The 20,824-nt window shown below is 38.8% G+C and overlaps 1 protein-coding gene across 1 annotated transcript in view; it reads right to left on the bottom strand.

The window, feature by feature from the left end:
- LOC149287323 (protocadherin Fat 2-like) overlaps window positions 1-20,415 on the bottom strand; it is a 30,782-nt gene extending 10,367 nt beyond the window's left edge. The window contains exons 1-13 of the mRNA XM_089493025.1: window positions 17,157-20,415; window positions 16,638-16,946; window positions 12,496-12,557; window positions 11,240-11,551; window positions 10,897-11,107; window positions 9,666-9,805; window positions 7,995-8,270; window positions 7,479-7,689; window positions 2,756-6,802; window positions 1,923-2,119; window positions 1,160-1,313; window positions 551-784; window positions 40-429 (exon numbers count right to left, since the gene is read on the bottom strand). Of these exons, the coding sequence (XP_089349151.1) occupies window positions 40-429; window positions 551-784; window positions 1,160-1,313; window positions 1,923-2,119; window positions 2,756-6,802; window positions 7,479-7,689; window positions 7,995-8,270; window positions 9,666-9,805; window positions 10,897-11,107; window positions 11,240-11,551; window positions 12,496-12,557; window positions 16,638-16,946; window positions 17,157-20,415 (9,802 nt within the window). The remainder of the gene's footprint in view (window positions 1-39; window positions 430-550; window positions 785-1,159; window positions 1,314-1,922; window positions 2,120-2,755; window positions 6,803-7,478; window positions 7,690-7,994; window positions 8,271-9,665; window positions 9,806-10,896; window positions 11,108-11,239; window positions 11,552-12,495; window positions 12,558-16,637; window positions 16,947-17,156) is intronic.
- Between the last annotated feature and the right edge of the window lie 409 nt (window positions 20,416-20,824).

Here is a 20,824-nt window from a genome sequence, read left to right as displayed (position 1 = left end):
TGAAACCTAATTGTGCTTTGAACCTGGAAATGTCTTTACCTGTATCAGGAGTGAGGCGGAAGATCCCATCTTCATTTCCGTTCAAGATTTCGTATTTCAGCATTAGGTTGTCATCGTTGTCCTCGATAAGTTCAAGCAAGTCCATCAATATGGACCCAACAGCTTTGTCTTCTGGCACCACTATGACCTTTTCAGGACTTCCAAACACAGAACGGTAGTAACTAAGAGCCACCACAGATACTGTAATGGTCGTGCATGTTGAAAGTGGACGCGGGGAACCTCTATCTGTTGCACAGGTGGTCAAATCAATGACCGTGTCTTCTATGTCTTCTAATGGCTTTTCCAGACGAGTAACTCCAGTGGTTTCTTCGATTGAGAAAAGCCCATTGGCAGAATTTGGAAGGGAATACAAGACTTCAGAATTTGATCCTGAAAAGTGAAACAGAACTTTACATATATTAATCTGTCCTTAACAAATTGGTTAAATAAATTTTTAAATATGTTACTTATTGACAGAACATTGAATATTGTTATAGATGTAATACTCTACCTTCATCAGGATCTCTAGCAAAAATGACTGCTATGGGTGTTTTCACAGTGGTGTTATCAAAAACAGTCACAGCATAGTGTGTCATGGAGAATACAGGACCATTATCATTGACATCTTCAAGATTTAGGGTTATATCCACTTGGCACGAGAGTCCTCCTCCATCAGTAGCCTTTGCAACCAAGTTGTAAGACGCTTTCTCCTCTCGATCTAATGGAGCTAACGTTGTGAGCTCACCTGCGTAACAAACAAGGGGTCCCAAGATGATGTTTGGATTAACAGAGCAAAACACAAGCAAAGATAATGGTGACCAAGGGCATTTAAGACTTATTTATCCAAGAGCATAAACAGATATGGATGATCAAACTATGACAACATAAATAAGTCTAAAACTGACCGCCTTCAGAAGTAACAGTTTGCTGATTTAATTTTGATGAACATTGAAACAAATGGAGGGCTAGCTAAACTATTCTCTAACATGTCATTTGGTTTGTTTATGTAACTAAACCTTCAAATTAATATAAGCATAAACTAGCCAAGTTAATGGTTTCTCTAAATATAAACATAAATATCCAATGAACTATGATTGGATTGGATAACATATAATCTCACCTGTATGAGGATCCAGTCGGAATTGGTTATCCCCAAGACCATGAAGAGTGTACAATATCTGAGCATTATTGCCAACGTCAGGGTCCTTAGCTGATATTTTAAGGATAAAGAGGCCAGGAAGGGCATCTTCTGAAACTGTTGCTGTGTAGCGAATCTAATAAGAGAAAGTTTATTTTAGCATCTTGCATTTCTAACCATTCAACCATAGCAAGAATGTGAGATCCCAACCAAGCTGAATGATCACTGTTTTAGCAACGCTGGTTCTATTTTTGGATGGTCTTTAACAAAATTGCCTGTCTCTTCCATGCTAAGAAAAGGAGCACAACCGTAACCGTACTTCATGAAAACAAACATGAAAGTAGCCGTCTGATCCTTGTCTGAGAGATGGAGATAATACATTGCAATAGTTTTCTGCCTGCTGGTGGAACCACATCAGACACAATGCTGAAAAAACATACGTAAATAATGTCTGCTAACCACGATAGCCTTTTTTCTTATAATTGAAGCCTTCTCAGATAATTGGTTAACCTCCATGTTCTACTGGAGAAATATTAACTAAACAACATGTTGGTGACTATACAGAACAAATAAGCAAACTGAAGTTGTACTGTGGAACCTATTTGGAATCAGAACTCTGAATTATGATTCTGCATCTTCTACATCTTTTGCTCCTACAGACACTGGCTCAAAGGATTACTGAGAAGCCACATTTCATGCCATGAGCTAATTGATATCAAGTAGTAGTGTTCTAGAATTCATGTACCTGTTGACACTGTGGGCTGTTGTCATTAATGTCAAGAACTGTAATTTCAACTTCCGATGTGGCTTGAAATTTGCCATCAGATGCTGTCACCTTCAGAAGGTGTTTCTCCGTTTCTTCTCTATCCAATGGCTTTTTTGAGGAGATAATCCATTGATCCCCTACTTCATTAATACTGAACTGGCCTAAAGGGTCTCCGTCTAGAACATGGGCATAAATATATATATTAAATTACATTTACCTTAATATTCTAGTGGTAACAGTGTTAAGAAATGAACAATTATGAAAATAAGTAAAAGCTGAATTCTAAGCAAAAGAACGGAAAGGTTTGGTGCAAATGTATAATTAAATAAATCTTAAACCTTGACAAACCATTCATCCAACAAGAATGTTTTGACAATTAAAGCAATTGTTTGGGAGGTGTCAGGCCCACATTCATCATTGTTAAAATACAATACTAGGCTCTTTCACATAATGTCCAGCTAGGGACATTATTAGACGGCACTCTAGGACTGTGGCTGCAAAAATATCAAATCATTCAAATTATTTTAAATGTTTTGTGTATCGTGTAGCTGTGTTATGTTTAATAGTGCATTCTTGAGGTTAATGTTATTAGTTTTGTGTCATAAATAAAAAAAATAGAATTTTAGAATGTCTTTACTACAAGGTTTTTGAGAGTATGGACCTCCCCATTTTATGCGAAAAGCTTAAAATGACATGAAATGTTATCCTAAAAAATGTATTACTATATATTGTAATACTTCTTTTACATTTAAAAGTACAAAAGAGTTTTAATTCTCACTTTAAGTATGAATTGGAAGGTAAGAAGCTCTTACCTGTGATGTAGCATGTGACTTTTCTGTTGCTTTCAGATATGTCATTGTCCCATGTTCTCAGAGTAGCTATGATTTGCCCCGCGGGGTTGTTTTCTGCCACAGAGCCTTTGTAGACATGAGAGGTGAAGCAGGGAGGGTTATCATTCTCATCAGTCACTGTCACTTCTACCAGGACTTCTGAAGACAAACGGATCTTCCTGCCTTGGTCAGAGGCCACTACATAAAACTGATAGACGTTTTGTTTCTCACAGTCCAGCTCTCTGAGTGTTGAAATCCATCCATTCTCACTGTCAATGGTGAATAACTGGTGGATCTCACCGGTTTCTGCTTTCAAGCTATATGTCACCATGCCATCGTTCCCAGTGTCTTGGTCATTAGCAGTGACTTGTATCACCGTGGTTCCGGCAGGCATATTCTCTGTAAGTGTGGTTCGATATACATCTGCCTCAAAAACTGGCTTATTGTCATTAATGTCCTTGACATGAATGCTTACAGACACCAGGGATACCAGCTCTTTCCCCAAATGAGGACAATTAGCCTGCACGTCAATTAGGTACCACTTTGTTTTTTCATGATCTACACCTTTTTTAACAGTTAAGGCTCCTGTGTGCTTATCTAAGGTAAATACACCATCTTTGTTGCTTTCAGGAGTGGTTCCTTCTACCAAGCTATAGATGACTGGCTCGACTGCCATTGCTTTGACCAATCCTATCTCTGAGCCCGTAGGCAGATCTTCAGGTGCAGTGAAACTATAGAGCGGCTCTGAAAATCTCGGCAAAGGGGTTTCTGTTGGCACAATTTGGAGATGGACAGGGACAATAGAGCTCCAATGAGGGGGTGCACTGTCCTTGGCTATAACTGTGAAAGCAATGACCTGGTTCTCTAACCCTAAAAGACTGTCCTTGGCCATGATAACCCCATTAGAAGGATTTATGTGAACAAGATCATCATCAGATGTTTCAACAGAGTATGTGACATCTGCATTAGGTCCTTCATCGGGATCATAGGCAACAACTTGGATGATAGGGGTTCCTTTGCTTAGGTTAGACTGGACAGACAATGTGTACTGCGTGGCTGTAAATTGAGGAGGGTTATCATTTTCATCTGTCAAGATGATCTTTACGGTGCAAAAAGCTGCCCTACCTCCACCATCTTGGCCCATAACCTTGATTGCTATAACCCTCTCAGTTGCATTCTCACGATCAAGTTTCATCAGTGTGGTAATATGCCCTTTATCATCAATTGAAAACTTATCAGACGCCAACCTGTTAATTATAGTGTAATTTACAGTTCCATAAGGGCCATCGTCAGGATCGAGTGCTAGTACCTCTATTACTTTTGTACCAATTTCTGCATTTTCAGCTAGCTCCACCTCATACATGTCCTGCTGAAAAGATGGGCTATGTTTATTTGCATGGGTAATGTTGATATAAACAGGTACTGTGGCCCTGTAGACCCCATCTGAAGCTGAGACCTGAAGGTGGTACGACAAGTCAAAACTGTTCCTACAAAGGTTCGAGAGCGAGATGATTCCAGATGTTTTGTTGATGGTAAAATGACGGTGATTGTTACCAGAGAGAATAATATAATTCAGCTTCCCAGCATCTATGCTGTCTTTGTCAACTGCCTGGACCTTTATAACAATGTGTCCACAGTTGGCCAGTTCACTTACATTGGTTTTGTACTGCAGTTGCCTAAATTCGGGTGGATTGTCATTCACATCTGAGACATTAATAATTACCAAAGCATCTGTATGCAAAGGTGGCAATCCGTTATCAATTGCCCTAACTTTGAACTGGAATTGATTCCTTAGCTCGTAATCAAGCTCTTGTGTTGTGGTTATTTCTCCAGTTTTAGAGTCAATATGGAAGAACTCGTGAGTGCCGTTGGTGCTATTTCCTACAATGTAATAAGACACTTCTTGGTTTTTACCTGAGTCTTGATCAGAAGCCTGTACTTGAATTACTTTTTTGTAAGGGGGTAGTTTTTCGATTACATTGCTGAAATAGACCATCTTCGAGAAAGTTGGTGGATGATCATTAACGTCTTCCACATTGATTAAAACTCTTGCTTCAGAATAGAATCCTAGAGCTGTATCAGTGGCTCTTACCGTTAAGGTATGCTTTGCTTTAGATTCATAATCCAGTTGCCCAGCTGTGCTAAGGGCCCCTGTCTTAAAGTCAATGCTAAACAAAACAAGAGCCTCATTCTCCACAATATTGTAAATTACACGGAAACCCTCGGGGCTTCGGGCCTGAATGTGCAAAATTGGAGTGTAAATTGGTACATCTTCTGGCACTGTGACAGTGTAGTAAAGGCTTTGGAATGTCGGGTGAGACTTATTTCTTACAATTACTACTACTTCTTGTTCCACCTGCAAAAATGGCAATCCGTTGTCTTTGGCCCCTACTCTTAGAACATACTGATTCAGTGCTTCATAATCAAAGGGCTGTTTCAGAATAATATCTCCCAGTTTTGGGTCAATCCTAAAATACTTATAATCTTCCATCAGCCAGTATTGTATAGCACTGTTCCTTCCAGCATCTTTGTCAATAGCAGAAACTTGGAATATGACATCTCCAGGTTCTAAACCATCCTCTACAGGAGTATAATATGGCGTATTTAGGAACTCTGGTGCATTATCATTGATATCTTCCACATAGACTTCAACTTTACACTGTGCAATGCGGGGCGGCTTTCGACTGTCTCTTATTTCAATTATTACGTCATATTTGTATTGTTCCTCTCTATCAAATGGGAAACCTTTTGTTTGCAGCACTCCAGAAGAACTACCTATTTGAAAAATGTCCATATGTGTAAGAATGGCGAAGGAAACTGGTTCATTAAGTTGAACTCCAAATACATCCACCATTTCCAAAAACTTGACACTAGTATCATTTTCAATCACCTCTGCAGTGTAGTCCTTTGTACCACATTTTAAGTTGGTTTCTTGTGTTTTGGTAACATTTATTTTCACCGTAGTAGTGTCGTAGTAGAATCCATCCCAAGCTTTTATAGACAGAACTCTAGGTGTCTGCAGAGCTGAACCATTGTTCACAGTCACAACTCCACTGATCTGATCAACAGAGAAGACATTGTCCATGTTACCTTCTGAAATGCTGTAGCTCACTTCTGAATCTTGATCCTTGGCTGTCACTGTCAGAATCTCCATGCCCTTGTGTACAGGCAGATAAATATTGAACTCATAAGTATCTTTTAAAAATTTAGGAGGGGAATCATTGACATCAGTCACCTGAATGGAGACTTTGGCAGGTTTGGAGGCAAATAAACTTGGTGAGCCTGCATCATGTACATACACACGGAAATGGTAAGTTGTGTACAGTTCATAGTCAAGTTCAGCCACTGTTGAGATGGTTCCTGTACTTGGGTTGATCTTAAAGTATTTGAGGACCTCTGGGTCAAGAATCTGATAGGTCAGTATGGCATTTGCTTCTGTATCATTGTCAGTTGCTTGAATCACCAGTGGATTAAGGTCTAGGTGAGTAACCATGCTACCTATTGTTGCATCTTCACTGATTTTCCCCACATACAGAGGCTGAGAGAAGATGGGAGGATTGTCATTCTCATCAATAATATAAATAAATACCGTTGTTTCACTTGCATGGCCCAGGGAACTGTTACCACGCACTTTAAGCTGATAAGATGACATTGTCTCAAAATCCAATTTCTTTTGGGTGGATATAATACCTGAATAGCAGTTAATATAAAAGGCATCATCCGTGTTTCCTTCCCTGATTTCATAATTTATAGAAGACCAGCTGTTTGAAGACACTAAGGTTACATAAGTACCTATGGGTACTGATTCACTGAGTTCAACAACATATTCCAAAGATGTAAATTTGGGAGGCGAAGTGTCAGAAGACCTAACATGAACGTTGACGGTAGCCATGTCCTGAAGTTCTGGTGTGCCATGGTCTGTGGCAGTGATTATCATTGAGAAGCGATTCTTTGATGGTTGTTCCATCGGTTTCCTTAGGGTAATTACACCAGAGAATTTGTCAACGGCAAAATATCCTTCAGTGTTACCTGGTGGATAAAACAACAACAACATATTGTGCAAGGTTTGGTATGTAAGAATTTGTAGAAATTCTGAAATACATCTAAAATCCAAAAAAAAGTCTAAAACAACTTACCAATAATCAATTCTATTTTTGAACACAAGCCATTAAATAAAATGTACTAAATTATTTCCTCATTCGTCTGTTGGTGTTCATGACACAAAAATGCAATTTGTAAGCATTCCATTGGTGAGCACAGCTCCTGAAAATATCAAAAGCTGAAACACTTTTAACTTCAGCTTCCCCAGGCAGTGATTGATATCAGGAACTCATTAAATGAGCGTACATAGATCAGTACATAAGTACATCAATCAATATCTGTCTTTCAAGCCTGAGGCAATTAAAGAGCCAATTGACATTCAAGACCTGTGGACCAAGCCTGACAAACTCTTGATTCTCTTGTTGCTCTTGATGCACTTAGCTATGAACTGATCTCTAACCAAGTATTATCAGTTTTATGAGTAAGATTAAGAAAGATATATATATATATATATATATAATAGTTCTGCATCAATTTAAGAGGTTCTACTCTGTAATGACTTTTCTGGATGGAGAACACAAAAGGAGACCACATAGACAATTGTGACTACTGTGCTACAGTGGCTGGAATACAATGTTTAACAGTGCATTTTTGTTCATCTCACCTGAATGAATGAAGTATTCAATTTTCGCGTTATCCCCTTGGTCTTTATCTGTGGCTCGGACCTGCACCACTTCTTTCCCAGCAGGGGAAGAATCTGGTAGGTTTACTTCATATAATGAACGTATAAAATGAGGCGAGTGGTCATTACTGTCTTGTACATGGATGGTGACCCGAGCAAAATTTCGTTTTATTGGAACATCCTGGTCCCGTACCTAAAACAGAAACAAAGGACATAATCATTGTTGCAGAGAAGCAGGAGCCAGAACCTTTCACTATGTATGTATAGATTATCTTTATTTTTGTGCGGATAGGTGTTAAGATTCTAATATGTAATGATAGCCCTTCCCAACTATTTTCTCTTGTTCATTCTGTTCCATTGACTTTTCCAATATAACTTCAAAACCTCTTATTTTATAAACTTTTAAGGTGTAGTTTTCTGTAGTGGGGTAGTGGAATGTATGAATAGGTAGAAGAATGAAGGCCTGAATGAAAATAAATTATTTGGTAATAAACATACCATCACAGTCAAGATGTGAAGTGGCATTGACTCATAATCCAAAGTCTCTGTTGTATAAAGGATGCCGGTACTTGGGTCGAGACGAAACATTTTTGAACTCCTTGGGTCAGCACTACCTTGGATGGTGTAAATTAGTCTGCTTCCACTGTCTTTGTCCGTCGCACTGATTTTAATCACCTCCACTCCGAGCTGCATATCCTCTGAGACTTCAATCTCATAGTGGCTTTGTAAAAATTCTGGACGGTGTCGGTTTAATGGAACGACAGAGATGTGAACCTGTAAGGGTAATAAGAGGCTCTTGAGAGGTTTCTTCCAATAAACCAAACTATATTTTGGAGAGCAGTCATCTTTTAAATCAGAGATTCTGCCTTTAGAATGAATGGCTCATATACTTTTATAAAGGAAGCACTTGTTATCATAACTATTAAGCAAACACCTCCTGTTTTGATATTTGGTGACTTATAAACATTATATGAAATAATTTAATGATAATGATGTTAATAGTGATAATAAGGTTCTTGATGATGGAGTCATATTGGCTCTTTGATGTGACTAAATGAAAACGGTGAAGGATTTGGTTGCAAAAGAGAAGAGAGAAAAGATCTATTATTAATTAGCAAAGAAAATGGTTGGAAGGTAGCATAAAACACGATTTAGAGGGGTGAGAGTAGGGGAGGAAAGACACAAGGGAGGGATAGATAAAATTAAGAGATCAACGGAAAGAAAGAAAGAAACACATCTAAAAATAAGTCAGAAAGAAGGGTTAGCATTCAATGAAATAGCGGTAATAAAAGAGTCGGGAAAGGAAAAAAAGATAATGAACGGACATATGAGAACATGCAAAAACAAATGAATAATAAAGAATAGAATGAGAGTCTTATAGTAGGCTAAAAAAGCACACAATAAAAAATTCACACAATGTGAAACTGGCCAATAAAAACATGAGAAACAGGAGTGAGTTTAAAAAAAGTCAAAAGTACATCAACACGTAGGAAAAATCTAAAAGGGGGAAAATTTTATGTTAATTGCATGTAGAGAGTAAATTTAGGCTTGAAATAAATGTTTTGCATTGACTCTTTGTTTAACCAAAGTAGTCAATGTATAATGATTTAATGGAGCACGGAGAATGTGCACACACACTTGCAATATTTGACTTTGATTTGGATTCTTGGAACATTAATGTGGCTGGCTAATCCCTCCAACATCACATGCACGGCCAAGTCTTATGTATGCGCGTTAAGGTTAGATAAACATGGACCCACATTTTCAGAGTACTACTTTCTCTTCATTAAGTTATAACAGCAAGAGGTTATTCTATGTTTCTAAAGAGGGCAGAGTCCTTAAATTACACCCATGTGAGTTCTACCTTTTACTCAGATGTAATCCTGTGTTGTGCTTGTATTATATATATAAAATAATACAATGGTACAGTTTTTGTTCTTTTGTAGGCCCCCAGCAGGATTACACTTGTGATACAATATCTGGAATACATTTTTAAAAGGTTATTGAAACACAAACACAACTCTCATTCAACTCATTCCTTCACTTTTAAATCTAAAGATCCCATAAGTATTGGAAGAAAGTGAGGGGAAGAAAAAAAAATCTCTTAGTGAATTTTGCCCTCTTTCTTTGCTCCTTCTCTGAACGTGAATCCAGCAAACATTAGATTACCTGGGTGCTGACAGTATTAGTGCCGTCTGTGACCTGTACAGTGAGGGTGTACGCTGGCTTCTTGCTTGCTTGTAATGGTCGAGCAATAACCAGACCCCCGGTGCTTTTATCTATGTCAAACTCCAGGTCCTCATCACCACCTTAAGTAGAGACATACAAGCTCATACAGTATTTATACATCATTAAATAGTAATTAACACTATAACACCAAATATGCATGTCAAAAGAAACGCTCACAGTACGTTATTTCAGTGTTTTCCTGGTACAAATGTGAGATGGACATCTTAGTCTCATAAAGGAACCATTACGAGTGATCAAACATCTAAATAATGTTATATCCTTCAACTAAAGTATCACAGTTTTAAAGAAAAACTCCTTCAAGATGGGAACAGAAATTCTGTAAAACCCTCTACAGTGATCAGTGGGCTCTGTCCATGCCGCACATTTTCTTAGATTCTAATCCAGATTCCTCCCTACAGGCCAACGCGTTTTGCCTTGAGGCTTTGTCGGGAATAAACCAGAATACTTATGGTGCCATACTTGCCAGACCCAAAGCCTATCATGCATTATCAGTAAAGTTTGATAAAGATTATGCCTTGCTTGCCACTTAGGGATACTTTCTGCTTGTTGTGAGATAATAAAATCATGGTCATCATTGGAGACTTTAGTTGAAGTTAGATGTTTCGAAAAGATGTTTAAAACCCTCACTAAAGACTCGATCTTCTCTTGAACCAACATGGCTATATCTGTTTTGTCTAACAGTGCTAAACTACCATAGCAGCCGACTATGGTCTGGAGACTGACCATCAAGGTGTCACTTAAGGCTGTCAATGATTGTGTTTCACAAGAAGGAAAGGGATTTAATGTCAATAAGGGAGAAAGAAAAGCACTAGACTACTAAACAAATAAAACACAAAGGCTCATACCTACTCTAAGAAAAAAAACCACATGGACAATACTAACTGAACCGGCATAACTAGTAGGGACAGTCTAAGGACATTCCCTGAGGACAGAGGGCAATAAACTAAACCAAATTGGACAAAACTGCAACAGCGGTTTTGCAAATGAGGCACTCTTACAATTTAGACCCTGATGGCGTCAGTTACTTATTCTGTGAAGAGGCACCACAGAACTGTTTTCACATTGCAATCTTGTTTTAACAATCCCCAGCCATACTTTTGAGATTGTTCCGTCAGAGATCCCCAGAATATAGTCATAAACAGGACCTCACCTGTAATTTGGAACCAAATTTCACTGCTGATGAACTCCGTGCTGATTAACCCCACCATGTGATTAACAGGATCCGTTTCCATTACTTGAAAAGAAAAATGGGGTTCATCGAACACCAGCGGCTCATCTGAGGGTTCTGGTGTTTGTATCCACTGCACGTGAAGTCTTACTGTGGAAGATCGAGATGGGCTGCCACTGTCCGATGCTTTAACCTGTATTTGACATTTAAATTGAAATGTTAATATAGGGGGAAGTTATTTGAGATATCGTTCTATAGGATACATTAATGTTTTTCCAGCTCTCCAATTTTTATTATTGTCCTTGCGCTCAACCATTTTACTTACTGTCAATATAGTGTACTCTCCGGCTGGAAAAGATGCCTTAGAAGAGATGACACCAGTGGTGGGGTGAATGGAGAACATGTCTCCTGTAGATTCAGTAATACTGTATGTCACTTGACTATTAATTCCTTTGTCCTTGTCCATAGCTATCAGTCTGTAGATAGAAACAGGCTCCTCTGAGGATTCACGTTCTGGAAGCTGAATAGTAAATAGCTTCTGAGAGAAGGTAGGAGGGTTGTCATTTACATCGAGCACTTGGATGACTACACGAGAGATGGACTGCAGCGGTGGGGTTCCATTATCAGACACTGTGACCTATAGGATACAACACAACACACAAAACATTCTAGTAAGCTGAGGAGACACTGTGTGGGCCCAATGTTAAGCCTTAATAGGAAAAAGGAACAGTATGTATGTTTAGAAAGGCCTTGAACACAACTGCATGTTGACTACTGTCATACATTTGGTCCATTCAGGCCACACTTTGTTAAGGTGTAGTTTAAGAGAAGCTTGTATTGCAATATTTAATTTTAGATGTTAAATTGATTGGAACACTAAGAATGGATGCCAAAGATGTATATAAAAATGAAAAAAATCAATACATATAAAAAAGCAGTTCTGGTGTTTGTAAAGTTCCAGACTGTAGGTTTGTTTGAGTTGAACCTTCCTAACTTCCTTGTTTCTGTAAGTCCAAATTATTGTTTGATGTGCACCATGTTATGTGTTATGTCCTGTTTGCTTATTGTTAAACTCTGTGAAATACGATGCCACCAAATATAAAAAATAGATAATGATATTAATAAAGGTTAGTCTCATAACCAGTGGTTTTAATTGTTGGTAATGGTTCTAATGATTGGATGTTTTAGTATAAGCAAAGCTTTATCTGGAGTAATGACCGTAGGGAAGTTGCAGTTTCAACTCTCTCAGTTATCTATTCATATTGTGTAAGCAGACTTGGAATAAATCTCACTGATTTAAGTATGCATTATACAGGGCCAGCCAAGTCCTGAAGCAGAAGCTCACTGAGGTTGGTCCTTCATAAATTATGGAGTTAAAACCACAACTCCCTTTGATGAATAGACCCAAAGGGCTCTTAAAATGCTAAGGTCCCCTTCCAAACTATTTCTATCCCCAGGAAGGCAAAATTGCCACTTGGCCACCCTTCACTTTGACTATTGTAACATAGAAAGAATATATTTCAAGGGACCAATCCTACTGAAAATGTGTCTTCTCAACCAAAGCAACAAGAATTTACTCACTTCAAGGATGTGCTCTTCCTTACTTTCTCGATCCAACTGTTGAGCTGTGGTTGTGATCAAACCTAGATAATTAAACACATTGCATGTGGGTTAAATGATCCTTGCTCGGTATTATCAATTGGTTATCTTACTTTCAGATATTTGGTGCCAAACCAAGAGGAGATAAACAAGAAACTTTGTGCAGTTAATCTAATAGATTGTAAAATCATAAGAGGGTGGGCCATCTTCTCTTCTGTATTAATATGTCTTAATGTTACTCTTTTTTTTTAACGTTTATAGTAAATGTAATATGCTGAAGCATCTATATTGCTCTAATTGATTGATTGATAGATCAAAAGATCACGCTGGGTTGCATGGATGATCTACATAGAGGTATTATTTGCCAACGTTCAGCCCACCTCCTACCAAGGAATGAGGTTGAATTTCCTATAAGCGTGTTATCTAGGGGGCTCTGTTTTTGAGTATTATTGTAGACAAAATGAACAGAGCTTATTAGTAGTTCTGGCTACAGTGACACAAATACTCCCAGTAGTTTCAAATTCATTTGAGCAATTAAATTATGCATTATACTGGGCCCATGCAAGATAAGCTCATTAGGGTTGGTCCTTCATAATGCATAGTGAAGTTGGTGAGTTAAACAGTTCGTTTCTCCTTAAATCACCAAGTGCATGCTTTAACGAGGGACCCTTATAAAAGAATCCATGGCCCAGGAAGTGATTATAAACCAAATAATAACCAAACAAACAACATAAACAGACCCAGATCAACGATACGTCGGGCCACCTTTTATGTCAGGTTGGAAATTCTAGTGGCCCTTTTCCTGCTTTTTTGCCACAGGCGTTTCTATAGAGCTGTTGCGGGAAGTGGCATTCATATACAAACATGATACGCAGCCAGCGCTATTCGCATACAAATTACACATGGAGTCTTGAAAGGACACAGCTGTGTGGGAGGGGAGCATTCTGCCTACAGCAAGAGTGAATAACCACTCATCAGCGCTAGGCCGGCTCTCGTGTCGGAACAGGTCCAAGCATCAGCTGTGCATTGTTCCTTGTTAAGCAGAGCCTTTCACCACAGGTTGTTGAGCTCCCCCCCCCCTGTAAAAGAAAGGCAGGAATTTTTTGGGCCAAACCTGTTTCAGGTAGGGAGGGGGGGTCTTCATTGCCAGCTTTTTTTTTTTCTTTTTAAGTAATTTCCCCCACTGGCATATTATTTACCATAGCATTCAGATTTAAGAAGTGTGACAAGTCTATAGGCATGGTGTAGAGGGAAATGGAGAAAACTTTGTAGTCCCCCCCCCAATATGGTGCATGTGGGCTCATGATGTAGAGTCCATTGTTTTGTCGTGGCTTTAAACAAATGTAAAAGGCTTGTAGAATTGGCCATTGACTTCCTGATTCCTTTTATAACCAAGGTTGTTCCCATGTATGTACAAAATATGGACGCTGGTGTAGAGTTTGGAAGGTGGTCTTTTCACAACAGTCTGCACACTGAAATAACGAGTGATTGGCTTAAAAACTCTTCAATGAGGTGTAATTGTGCAAACTGTGTGGTTCAGGGGGCATTATTAACCAATGCTCTTTCCTAGTTCTCCTTTTGTTGATCTACCTTACTACAATGATTACCGATTTCCCACCAATGAATAAAACTAGAAGGAGGTCATATATGTATAAATGTATTTGAAGTCGGTGGAGTATAGGCCAAAACTGATACATAACAGATGAGTGGGTGGGGCTGAGACTATGCCACACCCACTTAGTTCCCACAATAATAGTAAAAGTCCTATAATGCCTTTATAGAGAATACATCACTCAACATTAAGTACTGCCTTCTGCTTCAGGACCAGGACCGTCTTGCGTGGCAAAAGGGGCAACTATCCTGGGCCCAGGCTTACTTTAAGGGCCAGCGCCAGCCCCTTAAGATGCTATATACCATTTTCCCTTACACAGCAGAGGAAAATTGGTGTTTGTGGTGATTTCCATGGACATTGTGCTATGTTTTGTCTGTTTACGAACCTATTGTGTGAACACCTAATCCTGTCCATGTTTAGACTGCACGTGTACTTTGGTCAGCATTTAGATTGAATAGAAAATCTATAGATAGCATTTATCGTTCAGACAGTTGGTGATTTTTGCCATGTACCACCAAAACAAAGACTCCATTTTTCTTCAGAAGACACTTTGATCCAGTTGTGAACTGTTGCAACGCACTGGTTTTGGCACACAACATTTGATTGACAATTACTAAATCTCCTATGTTCCTTCTTAAAAATTTTAGCAAATTTTATTTTCTTATAAAAATATGTCTGCTAGAAATGATCTCCGTGGCAGTCAATACACAGGCCAGTAAAAAAAAAGCCCCATCAGAAAAAAAACCTAGACTGGTATTTTGTTCCAGAAAAGCTGGTAACCCTATGTAAATAATGCCTGCGTCTTAATCCCTTACAATGCTTGCCAGTCTGACATGATATTTTCTGCGACTCTCTTTGAAAGCGCTTTTCCTCTCTCCTCCTGCTTGTTCTCAAAGATAATCCAGGGAGTGCACAGGGTATGCTGAGAAGTTTCAATGTGTGTTTTAGGAACAAAAGCCAGAAGGATTTATGTAGGGAGGCAAATGCAGCAACAGGCTGGGTCTTGTGTTCTATATTTATGGGTTACAAAAGAACCGTGTCCATATACTTTGAAGCAAGGACACAAAATACGTGAAATAGCGTTAGGAGAGCAATCAATTATGACAGGCCGTGATGTATATCTTTACAGCTCCATTATACACAAGACACATAATTTCTCAAAACAAAATAAATGTTTAAACAGAAAATATGACTGGCCTTCCCATGGTGGATTAAATAATATTATTGCACCTCCGTTCTAGAGGTGCTGAGCAGAATTTGAATTCCATGTGTCATTGCACCCAGGTCCACTTTATCTAAAGGCTATGTCACTAGGGTTGACCATAAAAGTTATTCTCTGCTGTCTGGTCAGTTACTAGGGACAAGAGAGACACTTGAGATCTCTTATCCAAAATGCATTTATGCATTTCCTATTATAGTTTATTGACACCAGATTTATTATTAAGCGGCAGATTGGGTGAGTATTGGGTGCTGTTGGCCAGTGGCCCACAGGGCATTTGCCTGGCGTGCCAGGTGTCCAGTCCTGGGCCGATCACATCCATTTCTTAAAACTACCAGTTTTATTTACTTTTAACCAGTTTTGAAGCCATGTCCATGTGTGCCAGAACTAGCATATCCAATAAATGTCCTGACCCCATCCTTATAAAGGCTGCCACAACCAATCAACAGCAATCAGCAACAACAGGAGAGAGAGAGAGATCACTTAGTGTTGAGTAATAAGCATACAAATCGACAGAACAGGACATTAAGATGACTGCTCTCATTCTTTACCGTTGAGGTTTTAATACATCCCTATTGCTCTGTATTTAAAAAAAACCTTCTAGGGTCTGTGCATTAAATATTTTTTCTAACAATAGTATATGATGGTAATGAATACAGTGACCTGGCTAATACTTTATATAGCATGTACGGTGAGTGCCTGCCCCCACACGTTTTGTGTTTGATTCCTAGAAAATGCAGCTCTATTATGGAAAAGTTAAATCCTCGGATACATTATTAAAGAAGCCTTTTGTTCTGCAATTATGCTCTCATGAAAAAAAGATTGGCGCAAAAGCATTAAACTGTAATTTAGGGCAACACTGAAAGCAGAAAGAGAATTTTCAGCAGTTACTGTGCTAATCTGTTTCACCATACACACTGGATCAGTTTGTGGTTTGGGTAAGGATTGTGGGTATCAGATGGATTAGTCAAGGTGGAGTCATGGAGCGCTCATATAAAGCCAAATTCTCATAATACCTTCTTACCTATCATATTATAAAATATGCCAGCTATACTTAAAATATCCTCATTATAAGAATATTTTTTTATTTTCTGTTCCTTCACATAGGAATATTATTAACCATTAATTTACCAGCCCATGAATTGCACAAATTGTAGCAAAAAAAACTAAATTTTGATTAGAAATAACTATATTTACGAACACGACTGGGAATTCGATAACACGTTTCATTAAAAAGTTCAAAACTGTTGTTAAATGGTAAAAATGAGCTGCATTTTCAGCAGTTTTGCTCACCTGTGTATGGGTTCAGCATGAAGAATCCTTGGTTATTTCCATTGGAAAAGAAGAAAGAAAGTTTTCCTGCCGAATCAGCATCTGAGGCTTCCAGTTGAAGAACTGAAACATTTGATGGAGAATTCTCCATGACAGAAGCATAGAAAACAGCCTTTGACATTTGGGGGATGTTGTCGTTGACGTCAATAACTTCAATGTAAACTTCAGCAACAGAGAAAAGAGGAACGGAACCCAAATCTGTAGCATAAATGGTTAACCAGTAACTGGAAACAGATTCCCGATCCAGAGGAGCTTCAGTGCGGATTGTACCTAAAAGTTATAAATGGCTAGGGTGATTTATTTATTTTTGTTTGTTGATTTTACATGAAAGTTACACATATTTCCTCAAGAAATATCTCCCAAGAAATATGATACAAATACATTTAAAAACATACTATAACTTTTCTATAAAAAAAATAAATATAAAAAATCATTGGTAAGTTGGACACATTTGTATGTCAAACCCAAGAAACACTTTACCTGTTTCTTCATCAATGCTGAAGACTGAGAGGTCTGTTCCATCCCTGATTGAATAACGTATATCCCCATCTTTTCCTTTATCTCCATCCTGAGCTGTAATTGAAAGGACTGGAGTTCCTGGTGGAGAGCTTTCTGGAAGGGATCCATGGAATACAAAGGATTGAAAGTTTGGTGCCTGTAGGTTCTCATTGACATCTAGAACATCAACCTCCACATGGCACACTGAGGAATGGGGGAACGGTAGGCCAGCATCAGTAGCTCTTATCGTCAAATTATAGAATGACCTTTTCTCATAATCAAGTTCTTTCTCTATGATCAAAGCCCCTGTTAATTTTTCGACTCTGAATATGCCTTGCTCGTCACTGATAAGAGTGTACGACACTTCTCCATTTTGGCCAACATCAGGGTCTGTTGCATCCACAAAATAAACAACAGTTCCTAAAGGAATATCTTCTGGAATTTTTACATTAGCAGTAACAGGCCTGCAATATGGAGCATTGTCATTGACATCTTCCAATGTAACAAGCACATCTGTCGTGGAAATTAACTGATGATCACCTTTAGGCTGATCTCTGGCTTCTATTTTGAGTTTATACTTTGGCATTAACTCTCTGTCCAGTAGGCCCTTGACGGTTAATTCCCCGGTCATACTGTCAACTGTAAACTTATCTGTGGCTGTTAAAAGAGTATACGTTACTCTCCCGTTGTCCTCCATATCATGATCATCTGCTTTCACTTTGAGGACAAGACTACCTACTTTAGTATCCTCAAGTATTGTAACACAATAGCCAGATGGTGGGAAATATGGGGCATTATCATTAACATCTAACAAATTAACAGCTAAAATTTTCCAAGAGGACCTCTGAGGGATGCCAAGATCATAGACTGTAATGTTGAGAATGTAGGAACTGGTAGTTTCTCGGTCTAGAGGTGAGGAGACAATCAAATTCCCATTTTCCATGTTCATAGAAAAGCATCCATCCCCATTTCCCTCAGAGATTACGTAGATCAGTTGGCCATTGAGACCAGTGTCAAGGTCAATGGCAGTGAGCTGAACAATTGAAGAGTTGACAGGAGTATTTTCGAGCACATCAATGGATATTGGGAAGCTGTCATCAAATAACGGAGTGTGACTATTTATTAAGTGGATGTTAAAAGGTGTGTCTTCCTCCAGGTCTTGGTCCTCAGAATGGAATTGGAAGGAATCTATCATATTTGCAGCTATTTTGTTTAGTACTCCAGTGTCTTCACACTGCACTGAGACTGGAGAACCCTCGTTTGAAATGGTGATATTAACTATAGTCGGTTCTGCATCATTTTCCCCATCTCTGGCAGTGACAGCAAGTGAGTAAAATGAAATCTTTGGATGTTGTGGACCATAAAATTCCCCCCTTACTGTAATTATTCCAGAGGTAGGCTCTATTTTGAATTTTTGTAGGTCATTTCCGGATATGATCTCATATTGGATATTTTGAAGCTCATCTATATCTACTGCTGAGAGAGCTACCACTTTTTCCCCAATTGGAAGGTCTCTTGGAATGCTGATGTTGCAGTTCACTTTTTCAAACATTGGTGAATTGTCATTCAGATTGTTAAGGATTATGGAGACGTAAACTTCACTTTGTTTCTGAAAAGGTGATCCCCAGTCAGATGCCCAAACTCGCAGGCGATACATCCTTTGAGTTAACTCATAGTCAAGAATTCTGTTGCTTGTAATAACACCAGAGAATTTATTTATACTAAATGGTGCATTTTTTGGACTAACCAATGTGTAAGTGACCTTACCATTATCTTCCAGGTCAGCATCAGTGGCACTTACTTGTAAGACTTTTGTTCCTATAGGGCTATTTTCATTGAAGGAGCCGTGAAATGAAGATCGTGTGAAAACTGGGGCATGATTATTACAATCTACAAGGTCAACAAGAACAGTTGTAAAAATGTGTCCATTAAGTGCAGAGACCTCCAACTGAAACTGAGATTGGTCCTTTATATCCATCTGCCTGCTGGTGATGATTAATCCCGTTTGAGTGATGATTTTAAATTTGTCTGTAGGAATTCTGAAGTGGTAACCACCTGTGGGAACAATTGGGACGGTTTTTACCAGAGTAACGTAGGTCCCAGGAGGAGAGCATTCATTTAGCTGTACCTTATAGACATCTTGCTCAAATCTTGCTTGGGCATACCTCCAAGGGGGTATATGGATTATTTGCACAGGAGAATATACTGGTGGTTTGCTCTTGTCTTTAGCACGAAGACTGAGATTAAACCCTTGTGGGTTTTCCAACCAATTAATCTGAGCCGTAGACACTACTGTAAATTCATTTTTCCCCACATAGGACCGTGCAACTTTGAAATATCCTAATGGATCTCCAGCCACAATTTCCACAGAATCTATACTGCATCCCGGATCTGTCAGGTCCATCGTCACTGTGGCATAAAGCAGCTGATCTGATGAGTCAGGTATTGCTGTTGTTACTGAAGATATGAGAGGAGGTTTCTTAAGTGCTGGCTGTACTAGAACCTCTAACGATGCCACATTGCCAAACCCATTCCCCTCTGAAATCTTTTTCATGCGGTCAACTGCTAAAATCTGGAGCCTATGGACAGCAATCTCTGTTGCATTCAGTCGTCGAACCAACATTACCAAACCACTTGTTGGATGAATAGAGAAGAATGGGGACTTGGTGTTAAATGTATAGTAGAACATGGCATTTTGTCCCAAATCGGCATCTGTAGCACTTATTTTACCAATAACGGTTTTAAGGGGAGCGTCTTCATTTACAGTAAATCTGTAAGACGTTGTTGAAAAAAGTGGCCTTAAGTCATTCATGTCCAAAATTCGAATTATGACTTTAGTTTGTACTTCATGCTGCAGTGACTTTTCAGATGCACGAATGATCAGCTGATAATTGTCTTTGACCTCTCTGTTCAGAAGAGCTGTATTACCACTTCGCATTCTTATACGTAGGAAGCAAAAATCGCCAACCACCAACTCTTCCGTCTTAAAGAGACCTGTACTGTCTCCTGATATGATTCTATACTTTATTGACCATTCAGGGTCCTTCAAGTAAATACCCATCTTCTCTCTACTCACAACATAGGTTTTCGGAGCAGAGTTTTCATAAATAGTCGTGTGGTATATGTTTTGGGTGAAGTTGAGCAATGGAGCGTTGTCATGGCTTGGATTTCCTTGTGCAGCCGTGTGATGTGCCACAAATAGGGTAAGGCTGAGAATTTCCAGGTAAGTAAAGCTGACCATTGTCGCCTTCTCCCTAGATGGTATTAAAAACAAATCATGTAACATTACCTGCATAAATCACAATGGAATATAACAAAGCAAAACATAGTGGGACAGCAAATATACAGTAAATAAACCAAAACTGTCAAGAATATCCTTAATGTAGTTTATTTTCAAAAAAATTGCTCATATGCTCATTGATTATGAGCATCAGACTTGTTCGGGTTACTTTTTATATAAGATCATGCTTCCATTAATATGAAATGTTGCCAAAGAACTCTGGTGATGATTTTGCATTTTGTTCCCCAAAAAACTGCTACAAAGAACTTACAAGCTGGACCACCAGAAAGGCCAACTGCTGGACCCACTGAACGTTACACTTTCTACCCAAATATAGCTTTAGGAGCATCATTCATAGTTCTTTCACCCA

This window comes from Sceloporus occidentalis, unplaced genomic scaffold (assembly GCF_023333645.1).
Source record: "Sceloporus occidentalis isolate IW3139 unplaced genomic scaffold, rSceOcc1.0.p SCAF_62, whole genome shotgun sequence".
NCBI classification, from domain to species: Eukaryota; Metazoa; Chordata; class Lepidosauria; order Squamata; family Phrynosomatidae; genus Sceloporus; species Sceloporus occidentalis.
This window is presented reverse-complemented; position numbering and strand designations above follow the sequence as displayed.